We start from the raw sequence: 19,071 nt of genomic DNA, 5'->3' as shown, positions 1-19,071 counted from the left end.
GATATGATGCTAGTACTGTTGCCATAGTAACATGTCATACTCAATCACTTTACTACTGATTGATACCATAATTATAGTTAAAAAATAAACAATATAATGTTACTTTCAAGAATATAATAGTCGTTTCCTTATCTCTACACTGTGAGCTTATACTAGTTCTGATATGGTGATTTTTTTAGCTATATGATGAGATTTAAGCTGTAGAAGATTGAATTAATAACTTGTATGAATCATTACAAATGCAAACTAAGTACCAAGTGTCATTCTGTTGTTTATTCATTGCAGCTCATGATTTTTCACGATTTAAACAACATAGAATGTTTTTAGTGGTTTAAATCTGCTCTTGGGCTATTATGTTAGTGGCATAAATTAGTTTCTATATTATCGTTTATCGTCTATATTTACTTCAGCAATATATCGCACTTCAAAATCTGTTACCGTGACAAGCTCAGATATTCAATAGGATTATTCTAAAATCAATACATTTTACATGGAAAATACCTAAATGGCCAAACCGTGGCAGCTCTCACAAAACCATCCAATTCTGCCAGAAAATCACATACCTGGCAACATTGTATCTGTGCTAATAATACAATGACAGTCTTGTTATCTTAGCGCTCCGGTGTTGTCTAACTTTGTTATGGCTTCCTCGCATTCTTCGCTAACATAATTGAGCCACAAAAAGTCTGAGTTTTACAGCGATGGGACCCGAGCGATGGTGGGTGGGGGGAGGAGTTTGAGGAAGTCAAATTCTTGACCCTATTGTTGTCGCGTCTCTACCTGCGGAGATCCTGTTAATAATCTCTGAAGGTATGTGGTCCTCTGTATTAGGAGCAGAGCCACTCCCCTCAATTTAATCTGAATGTCATTAGTGTCCATGGCAACAGACAGCAGCCAAACATGAGCATGTGTTTACAAGGTGTAGATGGGGGAATAAGAGGTTAAACCAGGACTAAAATAGAGCCAAACTAAGCAAAGACTAAACGAGGGCTAAACCAGAACTAAACCTGAGCTAAACCAGGTCTAAACCAGGTCTAAACCAGGTCTAAACCAGGTCTAAACCAGGACTAAGATATAAAATAGTGTTCAGAAAATCAGGAACTAAACCAGGTCTAAACCAGGGCTGAACCATGAGTTAAAAAGAGCTAAACAAGGACAAACCAGGGCGGTAACAGTAAAAAAACAGGGCTAAACCAGATCTAAATTAGAAATTAAGATAGGAATAAACTGGGTCTAACCCGGATTAAATAAACTAATAATCTTATATAATCCAAGACAGAAGCAGAACTAAACCAGTGCCTTTGATCTAAAGGTATTTTCACACACAACCACCTCTGGGTTTTATTTTACACAAACAGAGAACAGTCATAGTATAATATCATATCTGTATCTCGTAGTACAAGTTTGAGAGAGATTTTCGTGCCAACAGAAACTGAAGCTAAGAAACCGTTTGAAATAAAGCTGTGTTTCGTACGTAGGCGATATAATTTAACATTTGAGAAAAAGCCTGAGGAGTTCTTACTAATATGTCACAGTTTTGAGAGTGGAGTGTTCAAAATACAGGATAGTGCAATGTAAAGAAATTATAATTTTTTCATGTGCATATTTTTGTTGCAATAGTGGAGAAGTTTCTGCAATTTTTTGTGTAATACAGTTGTCCCTCGCTAATCACAGTTCATCTTTTGCAGCCCCGCTTTTTTGTGGATTTTTTTGTGCCATTTTGCATGCTTATTTTACAGTGTATGAGTGTGCATTGTGTTCTGTGTCCTGATTGGCTAAGGGACTGTAGACCATTGTCCATCAGTCTCCTCTGTGCCGTGTCTCCTGTACAGTACAGAATGTGTTTAGCCAAATTTACATAAACGTTTGATGGCAGTGTGACTCTGAAGTGCTGTATGTTTACAAGTTTTCTTCCCGACAAAACCCACGATATCGATGAAATGTTCTGCACCAAAAAATTCCAGAAACACTTGGGCTTAAGTTTCTCTGCATGGAGAGGCACCTCTGCGGATACCGCTATTACAACAAATGTAAAGCGATCATCGAGGAAGGAGGATATAATCTACGAAGGTTTGAACTTTGAGTGTTTAAACAAGAGAGAAATGTGAGAAAATGTTAATGCCTGTCTGAGAAAAGTGTATAAAGTGTGTGGTGAGGGGTTTTACAGCCTAAAAACGTATATAATAATTGTAAAAATAAAGCTGATTACTTTGCGGATTTCGACTATTGCGGGTTATTTTTAGAACGTAACCAATGAGGGACCACTGTACCATAAGAGTTGAGCTGTAGACTGCTCACTTCCAGGACTAATTGTTGATTCATTATACTATTTATTTGTTTAATTATTTGTAGCTGATGATTTTTAATGACATTTTTTAAAAATGGTTTAGTGGTATTATCCTGCTGTGTACAATGGTACCTGTTTAGTTCTGGTCACTGGACTGTGTCTCAGGGCTGATGTGTGTTAGTGTTTACCTGAGTGAAGAATGATCCCAGAATCACTGTCGCTCATCTCTGCGGTTCCCTCCATGATTTCAACTTCAGGCAAAGAGGTTCAACATGTCCTACAAAACACGAGGGGATGTTTATTTATTTGTTTATTTATTTGTTTATTTATTTAGGTATATGTAAAGAGCACACATTAAATAACATTTAAAATGTAATGGCAAGGCAAGTTTATTTGTATAGTAAAATTCGTATACAAAGTAATTCAAAGTGCTTTACAGAATAAGAAACACATTATAATCACAATGCAACAAATCAAAACATAAACATAAATAATCATCATAAAATGAACATTAAAAGAGAAGTGCAGAATAAGAACCTGTGAATATGTAAAGTTTATAAGTTTATAGCCAATGTGGCAACACACTTGCTATACACGCAACACACTATACTATACAAACAGCACACAATACTATATGTATAGCACCCTATACGATACACACAACACACTCACTATACACGCAACGGACACGCAACTCACTGGCTATACACCCAATGCACTCGCTATACACGCAGCACACACGCAAAGCTCACTATATATATAGCAGATTATAGTAAACATACAGCACACAATACTATACACATAACATAGTCACACTCAATATGTATGGGAAAACCCTGGCGTACAGCAATAGGGAGAATAAATCCATTTCACACTGCACGATGTACATTTTCTGGTAGAGGGTCCTTTATCTGCATTACATTAAGTGACAAATGTTTTGCTTTGTAATGATATACAAGTTATAAAACAAAAGATTTAAGAGGTTCCAAATATGGACACGGAAACAATTAACTGGTTGGAATTTGGAAACTTGGAAACTTGGAACTGCTTTAAAAGATTTGACAAATGAACATTCAGGATTGAGACACAAACTGAAGTGTTAACATTTGACCCATCACTTGAGGCATGTGTTGAACAGCAGTCAGTCAACATGTTAACGATACCATAGCATTTAGTCACACTGCCCTGGGAAACAATACATTCTTTAAAACCCTTTATCTGTAACTACAATTGGCTCACGTGCTAAGCTAGAGAAATTGATGTAGTCCTACCATTATAGAGGTTTACTGATGACCTGTGCTAGGGCAAGGCAAGTTTATTTGTATAGCACAATTCGTACAGGGTACCAGTAATTCAAAGTGTTTTACAGAATAAGAAAGACACAATACAACAAATCAAAACATAAATAATCACAAATAATCATCATAAAATTAACATTAAAGGAGAAAAGTGCAGAATAAAAATCTTTCTGTCATATGCACAGCTAAACAGAACTGGCCTCTACTTTGACAATGTTTAAATCCAGGCTCCAAGCAGTCTCACATCTTCAGGAAGACTGTTCCAGGTTTTAGCTGCATAAAACTGAAACACTGACTCTCCATGTTTAGTCTCGACTCTGGGCACCAGCAGAGATGTGGTGTACCTAGGCAAAATCCTCCAACTAAGGTAATCCTGACCAAGCCTATCTTAAAATCTGCAGATGGGTCCCTGGGCTGGTTGTTCTAGTAGTGGAAGAAGTACATAGATTTTATATGTGATACCTTTTAATTAAGTAACAAAATTATCTAAAAGCCTGTTTAAAAATGTACTTAAAGAGAAAAGATTTTGAGCTTCAAATGTATTGATTTTAAGAATGATTTGTGTTGAATTTGGTTCAACAAAAACAACCATTTTGTTTTTGTTTTTCTGACCATTTCATTTAGATATTTTTGTTTGCTTAAACTATGAGCATGTTAAAAATAAACCCCTCACCCCGCTCGACAGGTTTCATACAGTAATAAAAAAGTATTTTAAATACTACTACATTGAAAGATGGATCAATACAGAGGACAAATTTCCCTGCGGTCACAATAAAGGCTAAACTTAACCTTAAATAAAGCCAGAGGAAGAGGAACCACAAATCCTATCGCAATAACTCGTCAGCTGCTCTTTTCATGTGCTTCTTGTTCACAGTGAAAATGAAACAAGAAGAAGCAGCATGTGTGGATTAAAACCATCTCATAAAGGCCAACAGAGGAGTACATATTCAGTGGACGTAAGGAGCCTGTTACAGCCATTATAGTATGCAGGGGGGGGGACAAAGGGGTCTATTGTCCCGGGCCCCAGGGTCTTAGGGGGCCTAGAATTGGACCCATTTCCTATTAAATTATTTAAGAAGATGGTCCGTGTGAGATTTCTTGCCCCAGGACCCTAAATTTCTGTCGACAGGCCTGGTAGCGTGTATATGTAGGTTTGCACAAACTCCGGGTAAGTCGCATTCAAAGTTTAAGATTCTGTAGTATGCAAAATTGCTTCTTGTGAGCTTTTAGCCCTGTTAGAATATTGTTACATCCTCAAAAAGATACCTGTGTTTTGTTTCATTCATACATGTTTAAGTAACTATTTAGTATTAGTCTACATCTCCAAAGTTCAAAAAACACTGTTCCACCTTGTGATGACATGTAGTGGCAGTTTTCAAGTTAACATCTACCTTTCACCTTTTGTTTAGTAGAGATTATCAATTCCAGGTCTGAAATTACAATGTGGAACAGAGTTTTTTTCAGTTTGACAGAAGAACTCAGCCTAAATACGCAGGGTTTGTGTTAAACGTTTACGAATGAAACAAAACACCACTACAGGTATGTATTTAATGAGGAAAAAACATAGAACATAGATACATAGATTAGAAAATAGCGTAATATGGCCCTTTAAAGTTAACAATCATGAAATTCCAACATGACAAACAGTAGCAGAACCACACTGACCGCACAGACATGAGGAGTGCCACCACAAATACTCACAAGAAGCACTACACCTTCCCAAACTCATGGAGAGGCAAATAAAGTGTGTGTGTGCCTTAACCTGCTATTAATAAGAAAACACTGCAATATGTCTCATTCTTGCTTTAAAAAAAAATAGCACCCTACTATTAGGTAGTAGTCAGACAGCATTTCAGTCATTACTAGTGGTTGCTCAGATCCTTGGACCTGTGTTCCAGGTGTGGGTGACTTATTCTTGACCCTGAGTCAGGTGCAGTGAGTTCACAAACACATGAGTATGTCTGAGGCGTTTCCTGTTTAAAAACCCAAACGTCACATGGTAAACATTATCTCATTCTGATTAGAGCCAGCAGTAGCATTAGAGGTGATACTATTAATGGATGTATTGTTCTTTAGTGCAGTGTATTTAGTCCTGGTTCTAGTGCTGGTTCTAGTGCTGGTTCTAGTGCTGGTTCTAGTGATGGTTCTAGTGATGGTTCTAGTGATGGTTCTAGTGATGGTTCTAGTGATGGTTCTAGTGCACAAGTTTAAGTCCTGGCTTTGTTTCAGATTCTACTCTTGGTTGTAGTCTGGGTTTTAAATAGTTTGGGTTCTAGTTCAGGCTTTAGTCCTGTTTCTAGTCCCAGTTTCGATCCTGGTGTTAGACAAACTTTAGTCCCGGTTTAGTCCCGCATTTGTAACCAAAACACAGCAGTATATTTTTTGTTCTACTCTATTCATATTGCAGTTTATTGTAATAAAGACATAAACAGAATTAGAAACCAAGTGTAACCATGATGTCCTGGTGAATATAAGTAGCGCGAGCCTAGTCATGTGACTTTCTTTATCTTTTTGTTTCAGATAAGCGGCTGAAGCAGCATTAGCTCTGTGCTAAAGACACTTTTAAATAAAGTTGGGAGTGAAGTAGTTTGATGATTAACACAGAAGAATGTGGGCTTGGTTTCACACTGACCAAGGAGTGAGTTTCAATTGACTAATATATTTGCAGCTGCGGCAATCTGCCAGCTATGAGGTTCATTTACAACCTTTGATAGTTAACTTTTATCTATTTATTCATTTGTAACATTTTAATTATGTCAACAGTGTCAAAGTTAAACATACAAAAAGGAATGAAAGGAAGAAGGAAGAAGAGCAATGTGCCCCTTTTGCAGACAATACGGTTACTTTAAAATACAATTTTTTTTTGACAATGCCAAATGTTTGCTACTTGTCCTTGTGTTTTGGTGAAATTAAGTTTAGCATTCAGATTTTGCATCAAGGTTTCTCTGGTTGGCCAACAGTTTGGGGCCCTTCATGTGGAGTTTGCGTGTTCTCTATGTGTATGGGTGAGTTTCAGCTAGTTTCACCCATCAAAAACATGCAAAATAGGCCAATCCTCCAGTGATGTTCTCCTGACCAAGAGTCTGGTTCACATCTGGAGGAAAGGTCCTGGACACTGTACTGAGGTCACCCACTACTGTTACACTTTAAGTAGCAGAAGTAGCAGTGAAAAGCAGAAGCTGTAGTAGAACTGATTAATGATTGGCTGCAGGTTCTAGGGTTTAGTGACGATTCAGATAAGAGAGAACCCTTTTAGGTTAAAACTAACTGGATTTCAGCATTGAAACTGGCAACACAAACAAGAAACTCACGTGAGGCTCATTCTACTTTCTGATTGCACAATTGTCTTGAGAAGCAAAAAGCCAAAATATAACATAAAACATCTTGGCCATCAATGTTTTTGTGATTAAGAATAAATCAGCATTACAACTGTTATCAGTAAAAGCTAATATGTTTACCTCGTATCTAGGGACACAGTTAGGTCACCTTTATGAAATTTAAAATCAGAATCATAATTAGATTTTGGTGTGCATGTATCTGTAGCAACTGTTTTCATCATCATCAAGTGAAGAAGTATTGAAGTATTTTTTCAATGACAAATCACTGATATGGCACCATAAGTATCGATATGAACACACTATGCTCCGCTCTTGTCTAAAGCTGAAGGTTACTGTTATCTGGCCTCCATTATCTGTGACATGGACGTGACCCTGAGCTCGAGTGTTCACACCTCCTGACAGCTCACACTGGGCCTCTGTGTCACTAATGACTTCCCTCTAATCTGTTTACCACAAAAATAAGGTTACTGCAACTTACGTAAGGATTTAATGAGAAGACCCCAACACGACTCACCAGAGCTAAAAACGTTGATATCCGTAAAACATGAGCAGTCAAAAAAACATGAATGACTATAAAGTAAGTAGTCCATTAAAGATACAATAGCACAAAAAACTGTAGACAATAGAATGTGGTTTTCAACATTAAATCATACCACGTTTGTACTCCCTCAGTGTCCAGGTAGGTTTCATAGTGGTCCATGAGCGTACACTAGTCTATGTGCTCTTACACTTGTTCTGATACAGCTCAAGATTATTCTAAAGTTATTCAGGAAAGGTTCATTTTTGTCCTGTGAATGTGATTTTTTTCAGTATCGATACCTGCTCAAATGAGTGTCTTGTTTTGATAGTAGCTTTACTATCGATTAGAATCAGATTTTCAATACTTTTGACTACTATACAATATTAACCCGACAAAACCATTTCAAAGTTTCATCTGATTACAGTTTTTGGTTGGATAAACTAGAGGTGCAGAAAATATTGAAAAATGTAATTGCGCAATAATATATGCTCAATTTGAATGTAAGGTATATTGTTTATTTAAAAAAATCTCAAAATATTGCAAAAAGTTGATTATTGTACTTTTTCCTATGAATCATTATTTGTTTTTGTTTTTTTACTTTTATGTGAAGCACTTTGGTCAGCTGAAGTTGCTTTAAATGTGCCATACAAATAAACTTGAATTGAATGTATTAAGTAAAAATAAAAAGGTATCGAATGATTTTTTTCCCTGCACTTTTGTAGCACATTTATAATAGATCAACAAAATATTGAGAATATCATTATTGGGATACTAAAAAAATCTAAATAAAAAAATGCTAATATCTCTAGGAAAAACACGAAAGTTGGTGGTTTGATTGCTGCTCTCATCAGTTTATACTGTTGTTGTGTCTTTAGGCAAGAAATGTATAAATGCGTGTGTTGTTCTTCTAGTAGGGATGTTGGGGAAATAAAATGGAAAAAGCATAGCAGATATACCATTGAGATTTTAAGGATGTGTCTGAAACTGCAACAACTACAAGCTCTTTGAAAGACCTCGACCAAGGCATTAAGAGTTCCAATATGGGTCAAGCAAGTGACATACACATTTCGTATATAACAAAAACCCTTCTAATTTGTACAGTTTAGTTTTGTCCTTTGACTTAAACCAACATTTTTATTTTTGTCTTTGTTTTTAATAGCTATTGCAAACAAAACAAACGCAATACCACATTTGATAGACAAACAAGCTGCTATTGCTGAACATCCTTGGTTACTGGTGGTTGCTATGGTCACAGTACACTTAAGAATATTACGGAAAAACAATTCTAGTGTTGTTCTTCAAGTGTCTTCAGGCTGACGTTTTATTATTTGAGGTCATATTCATTGAAAGTTGCACAAACAGTCTATTCAGTCTCTGGACACAGCAATAATTTCTTAATTAGCATGTGAAAGTGACTGGGACGGCTATTTTAAGTTAAGAACTGGGACTACAATATAGAAATGTTTGCTCTTCCAAGTCCTGGTTTAGTTCTGATTTGAGTCCTGGTTCAACTCTATTCTTACCCTCCACATCTTGGTATGATTCTGGTTTAGTCCTAGTTTCACCCATAAGGTTAGTGCGAGTTTAGTTTTTGTTTAATTCTGGTTTAGACCTGGCTTGATCTGGATTTGAGTCCTGGTTTCCCCAATAGCCCTGATTCAGTCCTGTTCGTCCCGGATGAGTCCCGGATGAGTCCCGGATGAGTCCCGGTTTAGTCCCGGTTTAGTCCCGGTTTAGTCCCGGTTTAGTCCCGGTTTAGTCCCGGTTTAGTCCCGGTTTAGTCCCAGTTTAGTCCCAGTTTAGTCCCTTGATTCAGTGTTTAGTTCTGGTTTAGTCCCGCATTTTTCCATAGTTTAGTCCTGATTTAGTCATAGTTTAGTCATTAGTGATTAAGTCCTGGAGTAGGTCTGTTTTAGTCCTGGTTGCGTTCTGGTTTAGTCCTGGTTTACCCCTGGTTTACAGATAGTTTAGTCCTGACTGAGTTCTGGAGTAGTTCTGCTTTAGACTTGGCCAAGTCTCGTTTTAGTCCTGACTGACTGTTTTATTCTGATTTAATCCTGGTTTCCCCATAGTTTAATCCTAAATGAGTCCTGGCTTATTCCTGGTTTTCCCCCATCGTTAAGTCCATGATTAGTTCTGCTTTAGTCCTGGTGGAGTCTTGTTTTAGTCCTGGTTTAGTCTGCATTCGGTCCTGGTTTGGTCCAGTGGTTTTGGTGATATGCAGGTGGTACTGATTCAGTTTAATTTAGCTTAGTAACCGCAATTTATCTTAGTAACAAGTAACAGTGTTAATAGAAATGACAGAAATCCAATCAATTTGAAAAGCTTCAATGAATAAACATAAAATTCCAAGTTAAACAGCTGATAAAACATGAATCAAGACACTGCAGTGAACTGAAAAGTTGGAGGGAGTTGAGTCATTAGGAGAGAACGAAACAACTATTAAAAGTACTAAAATAAATGTACTTACTTGCAATAGAGTGATCCAAAACTTTATGATGAATTCAGTGGATACCAAATTTGAGTTGTCTGAAGTCTAGCCAACTGTAGTAACTCTAATTAAAACCTGATAATAAAAAGGTCCCGTTGCAGGATAGCAGTAGCAGAGTGTAGGGAGTGTTGATAAGAATGGTAGACTCACCCAAGTATCCAGTGCTGGTTGTGGAGGGGGCGTGGCTTGTGTGTTGCTAGGGGGTGTGGCTTGGGTCTTGCTCGGGGCGGGACTCTTGAAGGCAGGGATCGTATAACTTAAGCAGGAGCAGTGTTCCTCTTGTCCCAACTGGAAACTGTGTCAACAACACAAAGAGAAAGCCATTGAGACATGCCTCCTCCTTTATCCCCTTATCTGTGTCCTAATTGAGGGGTGTGTGGGAATTTACAATAGAAGAACGACTGTACCGGAAAAACATGGGGAAAACAACTAATACTTCGGGATGGTTAAAATTTAAAAAAGGTGTACTGTGTATCTTTTAGGCCTGACACGATAACTACTGTATCGACTATATATTACACAAAACAATCATTTTTGGGGGTGCTTTTTCTTCGTACTACTGTGGAACATTTTGTTATTTTTCTGTTTTAGGATGAGATTTGCCTGTAAAACATTTCATAAAATTACTTGTACAGTTCGTTATAGCTTCAAAACAATTACTAGTGTGGGTATAATCTTGCTTTAAGGTTCCTGCTGTGTCAGTGGTATAAACTAGTTTCAATAATATAATTTATATTTTCTTCAGCAATACATCATCCTTCAAAATGTGTTATCGTGACAGGCCTGGTAACTTTTCTAGTGGGGGTTGCCATCAGCTCGTCTCCACTGAATTTATGGCGTGGAATTTATGGCATTGAATTTATGGCATTGAATTTATCCATCTCTCACTGATTTAGTTACAGGCGTTTTTAGCTAAAAGAACATCTTGAGCCCCCTCTTTAAAGGTCTAACCTGTAACTTGACCTGGTGATGTCAGTTTATTGTCTCCATGAAGATAAAAGTTTGATTCCATACTGTGGAACATTACAAAGCTACACTATCTCCATGGGGACAAGTGGCTGGCAGACATCCCACCAGAAAAGTCACATAGCGTACCATGACATTTTGAAGCAGCATTGTTAGTTTCTAATCTAAATAAAGAATATAACACTATAACAATAGGCCTGTCATGAAAATCACTATGTGGACTAATCGTTCAGTATATGAAATATGGAACTATATATTTTGAGGCTAAATATTTATTGTGTGTATAGTTTATTTGCAACAGTGGAGATATTTTTTGGCATTTTTATGTAATAATGTAAGATTTGAACCATACAGGGTAGAAGAAATAACTTCTACTGTTAATTACTTCATTCTGCTTTGTATTTGTTGTAGATCAGGCCTTTTAATGAGACTCTGTTTAAACATGGGTTTACTGGGATTCTCCTGCTTTGTGTAAGTGCCATAAAGTTGTTTCATTATTATTGTTTATTGCAGTATTTCTGTGTAGCAGTATATCGTGCTTCAACTTTTGTTATCGGGATAAGTCTATATAACAATTCTACAAGTTTGAGTTTACATTTTCAAATTTTCTTACAAAATATTTCATTAAAAAAAAAAAAAAAAAAAAAAAAAAAAAAAAAAGTAGTAAAATCCTCAGGGGCTGTCAAAGTTTGTGACACTGTCATGGTACTGCAGTGCTGATTTACTGCCAAAGATTAAAATCACATTGATGCACCGCCACCTTCTGGTTGTTGGAAGAAAACAAGAACATAGACACGTGCGGCCTTTTTTGCATTGATTTACTGAGAATAATGCGATTATCAAATTAAATATTTCCTTTCAAATTGACGGTTGTGAGTATTCGCCCTCTCCCACACTCTGACTATGTGCTGTCGTGCTGTGAGCGGCTGCTCAGAATCTGGGCTGGTCTGAGTGATTTAGAGACGCAGAGGCCGCACCTGCTGCTCTCTGCATTCATGGGAATTCTCAATATTCCTTTGGCTTTCCAGGAATGTGCAGCTCCCTTGGACATCCCCAAAAAGTCCCGGGACAGGGAGACAGAGAGGAGAAGACCACCAATCAGAGAGCCTGGGACAGGCACCAGACAGAAGTTTACAAGAGACACTGCATTTAGTTTGGGGAGCGGCAAAAATGTGAGAGATGGGACGACATGTTTATGAGATATGAGGGTGGCATAGAAACCAGGGAGGATAGGATAGAGTGTCATGGGAGAGAGAGAAAGCCATGTAAGAATATTTTGTTCAAAACTTTCTCTTCAGGCCAGTTGTTATGTGGGTGATGGGAAATTTAAACATCAAGTATAAAAGATGTAGGGTTGTTCAAAATTAAAGAAATAAAATTAGCCTTTCATGTTCTAAACTACAAATGAATTAATTGAAATACCAAAATAATTGTTAGTTGCAGCCTTAAAGACAAGGCAACCTAGTCACAGTAAGAATGCATGCTTTTCACTGAATTTCTGAGCATTAAATAACCTCAAAATGAAATGCTGGCTAGAGTAGACCATTTAATATAATGGAACAGTCCAGGTAAAGCAAAAACATCTCCATGGAGACAAGCAGGTATGCAACACATCCTCAACCTGAAAAGTTGCACAGCGCACCTTTAAGTTTTGTCTTTCACTATTATATTCTTATGATTATTATTGTTAATAGACAACTACAAGTATTACCAGCTCCTTTACATGACTGATGCTAAATTGTGGGGTTCACCATAGTCGTCTTAATAAATCAGACAGAAACCCAAACTTTTGCCCAGTTCCCCCTCCCTACTACAGCAATGGCCTGAAGTAAAGGCAGTGTTTGGCTCTTCTTCAGAGGCTCCTGTAAAAGTCTTTGGATGTCAGGGTCAGTTGTGTATAAACTGTCCCAAAGAGAGGGGGCTTTGTGTGGGACAGTCTGTGGGACAGCAGCTGCCCAAACATTCCTCAAATGCCCTCGAGCACTGCACTAACGAGGGACAGGCCCACCACTGCTGCCCCTCTGTGGAGAAGGCACTGTGATTGACTGTGACATGCATTACAATATATGCGATTAGTGATTAATCTTAGCTTTATTGTGGTGAGAATTATACATTAATTAATTATATGTTATAATAAGTTGTAGAGCACTAGTAGCTATCAGTCAAGCGCATAGACTGTATAAAGAAGTGGACTAAGGGAGTGCAACTTCATCCATAGTGGTTGGCTCCAGTCAAATGAACCACATCGAGGCTAGTTACGGGGCAAATTTGGAGCCGAGTTCCATATTTGGAATGCCGACCACAAGTATTACAGCAACCAAAGAGCCAATCCGGAGCAAGGCTGTTGAAGGTAACATCCCTGATTTAGCAGTTAGTGGGCACTAAGCACGCTGTCAATCAAACCTCTTGGTAACACTAGAGGAAGTGACATCGAAGAAAGAAAGCACCCGATTTGTCTGTTATTAATGTTCATATCTTGATTGATGGACACAATAGCGGAATAAAATGTTCATATTAACCCGTTCTGATCCTGGTATTTTTAAGACAAAAATGACGAGCATAACAGCAGCAGTTACTGAGAGCGGGGCAACAGTTTTTCTAATAGAAGGTGAATTGGAGCCAGAGTCAAGTGGCTAGCAGGTTAGTCATGTCCATTTATATATACATCCTATGGTCATACCAAGGGTACATTCAAAATACACTTTTGACTTGCATTTGCCTTGATAGTCCACTTCGATCAAATTCTGATTTGGGCCAAAATAAATGGCTGAACTGAAGTACTACTGATGGTCTACTGAAGTAATCGTGGCAGCCCTATAAGTACAAAAACCGACTGCTTTGCAGTATTTATTTTCCAGTGAAGCTTATTTGTTCACCCTTATTTGTTAGTCATCCATCAGGACCTGTCACTCTCTTTTCCTGTATTCACTTGCAGATTTTCCTTTCTTGTGCTAAATCTGAGGTCAAAATGTCGGCTTTTGTTCTTAGTACAGTACTGTGTTTTTATGTGGTCTTGTAAACCTAAACTTGCATTTTGAAACATTTTTTTCTTCTAGGAGCTTCACCAGCCTGTGGGAACTGAGAACATGCCCAGTGTAATCATGTCAGAGGGCAGAGGTCTAAACCAGACACATTTAGGGTTTACTGCTGTGAGGACAGGGCACTAAGATTTGTATAGTATAGTAGTATAGTATAGTTGTATTAGTAACCGAGTAATGGTTATTGGTTATTATGTGCCAATATATTATCTAGGCATGCCACAATATCATATTTTGAATCTCAATATATTGCTGAAGTAAATAGACGATAAACGATAACATTGAAACTAATTGAGGCCACCAACACAAAAACCCAAGAGCAGATTTCAACCACAAAAACTTTCTAAATATACAATATTGCAATAAATAATAAATGCAATAAAACAGCAGAATGGAACACTTTGATACTTAGTTTGAATCTATAATGAGTCATAGGAGTTATTAATTCAACCTCCTACAGCTTAAATCTCATCACTTATCCAAAAAATAACCACAAATTTTTGTACACAAGGTAAATATTGACACCCAGCATAACTCATGTATTGAACGATGAGTTGATACAATCATTATCATGACAAGAAAAAAAAATGTATGTGTTAAACAATGCAGCTTAATGCCATTGATGTTCAGGAAGTGCAATTGCAAACTGTAATCAATCAATATGAGGGGAAAAAGTCATTTTTTGTCATATTGTAAAGTCATCTGTGTAATCCCTCAGTTGTCCAAGTATGACCCATAGTAAAAATTCAAATCTGTTAACTGGACAAAAAGTTATAGGAGTGAAGACGTTTCACTCCTCATCCAAGCCGCTTCCTCAGTTCACCAGTAATATGACAAGAAATGAAGAAGCACCTTGGATGAGCAGTGAAATGTCTTGACTCCTACAACTTTTTGTTCAGCTGACAAATTAGAATTTTTCTTTATATTGTGAAGTCATACTCAAAGTTTAGGTCAACATCTGGAGCTAGTATTTTTTATTCTTGTCAATAGGGCTGCAAGATTAATTGCTGTCGAATCAAAAATGGAATTTGAATGGACGCAATTAACTAATCACAAAAGCTGCAAGTTTGGATGTGTCATAATTTCCTCTAGAAAGAACTAAATCTCCTGTCTTATTCTGCATAAAAAAACTCTTAACCCTGTAGTTTAGATCTGTGCAAACATGTTCTGAAATGTTCCTGTTTGTCAGATGTTCTCCCTGTGTCTCCATGGGGTCTTATTCTGCAAAAAAATGTTAACCCTGTAGTTTAGATCTGTTCTGAAACATGATTCTTGTACTACTTTGTCAGTTCATATTAGCCTTTTTGTTTAAAATATGAACTTTGAAGAGAATCTAATTATTAAAACAGAAATTGCAAATCTAATCATAATTGCAAAGCTTGTCAGACAAATCACAATTTAGATATTTTTTCCCAAATCGTTCAGCCCGAGTTAACAACACGCTGCTTTACCTTATTAACAGCATTTGGCCTTTTTCTGCACTCTGCCTGCCCTCTGTTTTACTTCCTGTCTAAATTTAACCTCAGTGATGCCTTTAGCTTCTAATTGAAGATAATGCACATGTGAAATGAGTGCTCCACGCATCCTCCAGCAGTAAGAGCACATTTGGAGCCAGTGATGTGGTGTGGACAAATTACAGGCTTTTTGCGCTTTGGTGATAATCTTTACTGTGACCGAGCCCTAAAAAAAGCACACAGCAGCCTTCAATACATCAACAAGTAACGAGATAGGTGGGTTAGGGTTAGGCAGTTTGAATAAAATGGAAAAAAAGGCCATAACACCAAGGATGTCAGTTTTCAATTTTAAGTTCTCCTTTTAAAAAATAAATAAAAACGTTTTTCAAAATTACTGTCATTAACATAAACACATACTTTTAATCATTGCTATTTTAAACAAAAGTAGTCACATATCTCTTAAATCTGAATTCTGCTCAAAACCACATGATTTTACTGGCAGAGGATCGGGTGTAAACCTCTCAAAAAGGACCCAAGCTGATCACTGATGCTTGGAAATAACTAGGCCTATAACTAAAATCACTATATCAACTTATCGTTCAATACATGATAGCTAGATGAATATATTTTGGGGCTCGATATTTATCATGTGAACAGTTTCTTTGAAAAAGTGTGGGCATTTTTGTTGTTTTTGTTGTAATTTTATGCCTTATTATTGGTACATGTTTATTTGTTGCTCATGTAGCTCATACCATTTAATGGTTCTGTATATTTAAATATCTGTTGACTGGCATAATCTTGCTTTACTGTTATTGTGTCAGTGGCATAAAGTAGCTTCAATATTATCATTTAACACAGTACATCTCTGTGGCAATACATCACCCTTCAAAATTTGTTATTGTGACAGACCTGGAAATGACTAAAACTCACTCTCAATTAATATCCCAACCCTACCTAGTCTTAAATATGAGTGCTTAACGAACAGGTACTCTTGAAGTCTTGAGATCAAAACAATTAATAAAATCGTGATATTGGAAAGTATTTGAAAAAACAGAAAGAGTAGGTTACTTTCTGAGGAGAAATGCATTTTTATACACAAAAAAAATGCCTTAAGTTTGATTGATCAGCCGATGGGGTCTTAGTCAAGCAAAATTTGTATTAGTTGACTAATTATTCTATTTAGATTATAAGCATTTATGTGGAACAGCAGCAGAAAGTTAGTAAGTGAGTGACTGACTGAGAATTTGGTATTTTTTTGGTATCATGTAAAAAGGTAGATTAAAACATAAGATGTCTATATATAAATACGTTCAGTACTTTTTCTGCATAGTTATTTTTGCATGAATTCCTGTGCAGTTGTAGTCTTGAGTGCAGTTTGTGTCAGATACAGAGATATGTTTTTTGAGAGCTTTTGCCCCGCCCCCTTTTTAGTCAACTATTCAATCAGCAACACATGTCTATAGTTGACTTAGAATTTTTATTAGGCTCTGATTAAGTTCTACCAAACCTACCACAGTAACTCCATTCCAAAGTATCCAAAGTAATTCTTTCACATCTGTCAACAAGTCTAAAGCAGAAATCCAAATATCTAATTAAGCTCAAATGTGGTACAGATGTGGTTTTATGTTTACAATGATATTTTTAGCCCAAACAGAAATACTACACAGTGTTTATTCATTAAGTTTGTCTCCTCAAACAGTGAACCACAGCTCCAGGGGATGACTCCTGGTGACTAACCCACAGTGGGTCACTGAGGTCTGGGAGGTTAAGCCTCGTTAGTCCCCTTTACCCCCTGGTCAGTGCTAAAGAATGTGAATGGATGCAGTTGAATGCACCACAATGACAAACCAGCTATTTAACAAGAGGAAGTGAGTGACCAGACCAATAACAAACCATATTATAACCATGTATAAAGAGGCCTGGTGTGACAATGTTACTGAGTGTGAATGTATGGTTGCTTATATTTCATAGAGTTACTGTACCTTGGTGTCATTTTAAAGGAAAGAGGATGTTGCCAGATCACAACTTCTCCATTGTTACTTATTTACTGCAGTTTATTGACAGGTTAATCTTAGAGCTGCACGATATATTGGTATAAGTTTAGACCTCTAAAAACATGTTCTGAAACTTATGGAGATTCTTTTATTAGTTTATCAGTTCATATTTCAGTCTTTTCTCAAATGACAATACTGCTAGAGGTGTTTACAAAGAACACTCTGAACAGAATCCTATTTTTAAACATACATGACTAATCTAAAATCGTACTTATGACTTTCTTCCATTTATGACAACAGAGCCTGAACTTTAAAAAGTGAAATTGGTCTAATAGTTGGCCTTTAAAACATTATACATTACAGCAGACACTAGGCCTTTTTTTTTTCTTTTTTTTTTTTAATATAAACGTCAAACAAAACGTCATATTATTAAACGCAACAGCATCAGTGTAGCACGGTGGCCTGGCCTCTGCAGAAAAAAGTTCTGCAATTATCTAACTGTACGTGGACATTTTTACAAACTTTGCAAACTTTTACGTTTAATTTAATGTTCAACCCTTAGCATCTTTGCATGAAACAAGTATGCATTTAACTTAACAGACTTTGGCATTGAAAATATGAGACTTTTACAGACTTTTCTTACCTCGGGAGCTAGTTAGCAGCTAGCATCGTGCCTGTTCGCATCTGTATCCAAACTCTCGCTCCATCGGTCTCTCCTCGTCCACTTTCTCTCCCAGATTTGAGCTCGAGGTTTGCCTTAACTTTGTGGATTATTTCCGATGAAAACCGCCACTGTCTCTTCATCAGATGTGCTCTTTAAGACAAGCTTTTAAAAGAAAAGTGAAGAATATGAGTTTTTGATAACTTTTTCTTGAGGGCTCTTTCCCCGGGTGAGCGAAAGCGGCCCGAGCACAAACCAGCCACCCACCCGTTACGTCCAATACGTAATTTACGCAGGGGAGCGAGCGCTTTCGTTGGTTTACGTAAACTCTATAGTAACCGCTTTAAACAGACCCGAGACCGACTAGTTTATTTTATTGTGTTAGCGCTAGATTACTACTACTTACTATTTATAAATAATTACATTTCATGCCATGTTTGAGTAAGTAAATATTTAGGATTTACTGATATCATTTTTTTTTTGTCTGAAATCTTGGTGTGAAAACCCGATAAGCCATATTGTTGAACCCGTATTAAAAATATACATTTCCCTTTGAATATTAATATTTGTGATTTGATGTTATTTCATGCGCTTAGGTGGACGTCATGGCCATGAGTGGACGTTATCTTAACGTTAGATTTTTCTCCTCGTGAGAGTCAATACACATGCTACATTTACTTTCTCATTTTAGCATCTGTACAATATTTTATAATTAAATATATGTAAATGAAAACTAATTAGTCAGATGGTTATATTTTATCATATTACAGAGCGCGACCGTTCTGCAAACGTGAGATTATTGTTCTTCGCCACTAGAGAGCAGCAAAGTCCTGCCATGTCCTCGTGGACCGTCATCCAGCTAAACATTAGCCAAAAAGTAAACGGTAAACGCCCCTTTCAAACTACATTTCATTTTAACACATGTTGCATAAAAGGTACATGACAAATTTTCAGTTTGTACGACGTCTCAGAAAACAAGATCAATTTGAACTTAATCTAAACCGTTAAAATGTAGCTAACAGTT

The 19,071-nt window shown here is 37.0% G+C and overlaps 1 protein-coding gene across 2 annotated transcripts in view; it reads right to left on the bottom strand.

The window, feature by feature from the left end:
• Window positions 1-18,316, bottom strand: part of inavab (innate immunity activator b) — a 36,704-nt gene extending 18,388 nt beyond the window's left edge. Inside the window, exons 1-3 of one of the 2 annotated variants that reach the window (XM_055222136.1) lie at window positions 18,030-18,316; window positions 10,085-10,229; window positions 2,476-2,564 (exon numbers count right to left, since the gene is read on the bottom strand). In XM_055222136.1, coding sequence (XP_055078111.1) covers window positions 2,476-2,530 — 55 coding nt within the window. In that variant the 5' untranslated portion in view covers window positions 2,531-2,564; window positions 10,085-10,229; window positions 18,030-18,316. Of the gene's footprint in view, window positions 1-2,475; window positions 2,565-9,913; window positions 10,057-10,084; window positions 10,230-18,029 lie in introns of those variants that run through there. The other variant, XM_033967117.2, reaches the window with a different exon arrangement.
• Between the last annotated feature and the right edge of the window lie 755 nt (window positions 18,317-19,071).

The sequence above is a fragment of the Periophthalmus magnuspinnatus genome, chromosome 5 (assembly GCF_009829125.3).
Source record: "Periophthalmus magnuspinnatus isolate fPerMag1 chromosome 5, fPerMag1.2.pri, whole genome shotgun sequence".
NCBI lineage: Eukaryota > Metazoa > Chordata > Actinopteri > Gobiiformes > Gobiidae > Periophthalmus > Periophthalmus magnuspinnatus.
The sequence above is the reverse complement of the archived record's forward strand: the minus strand, read 5'-3'. Positions and strand labels throughout refer to the sequence as shown.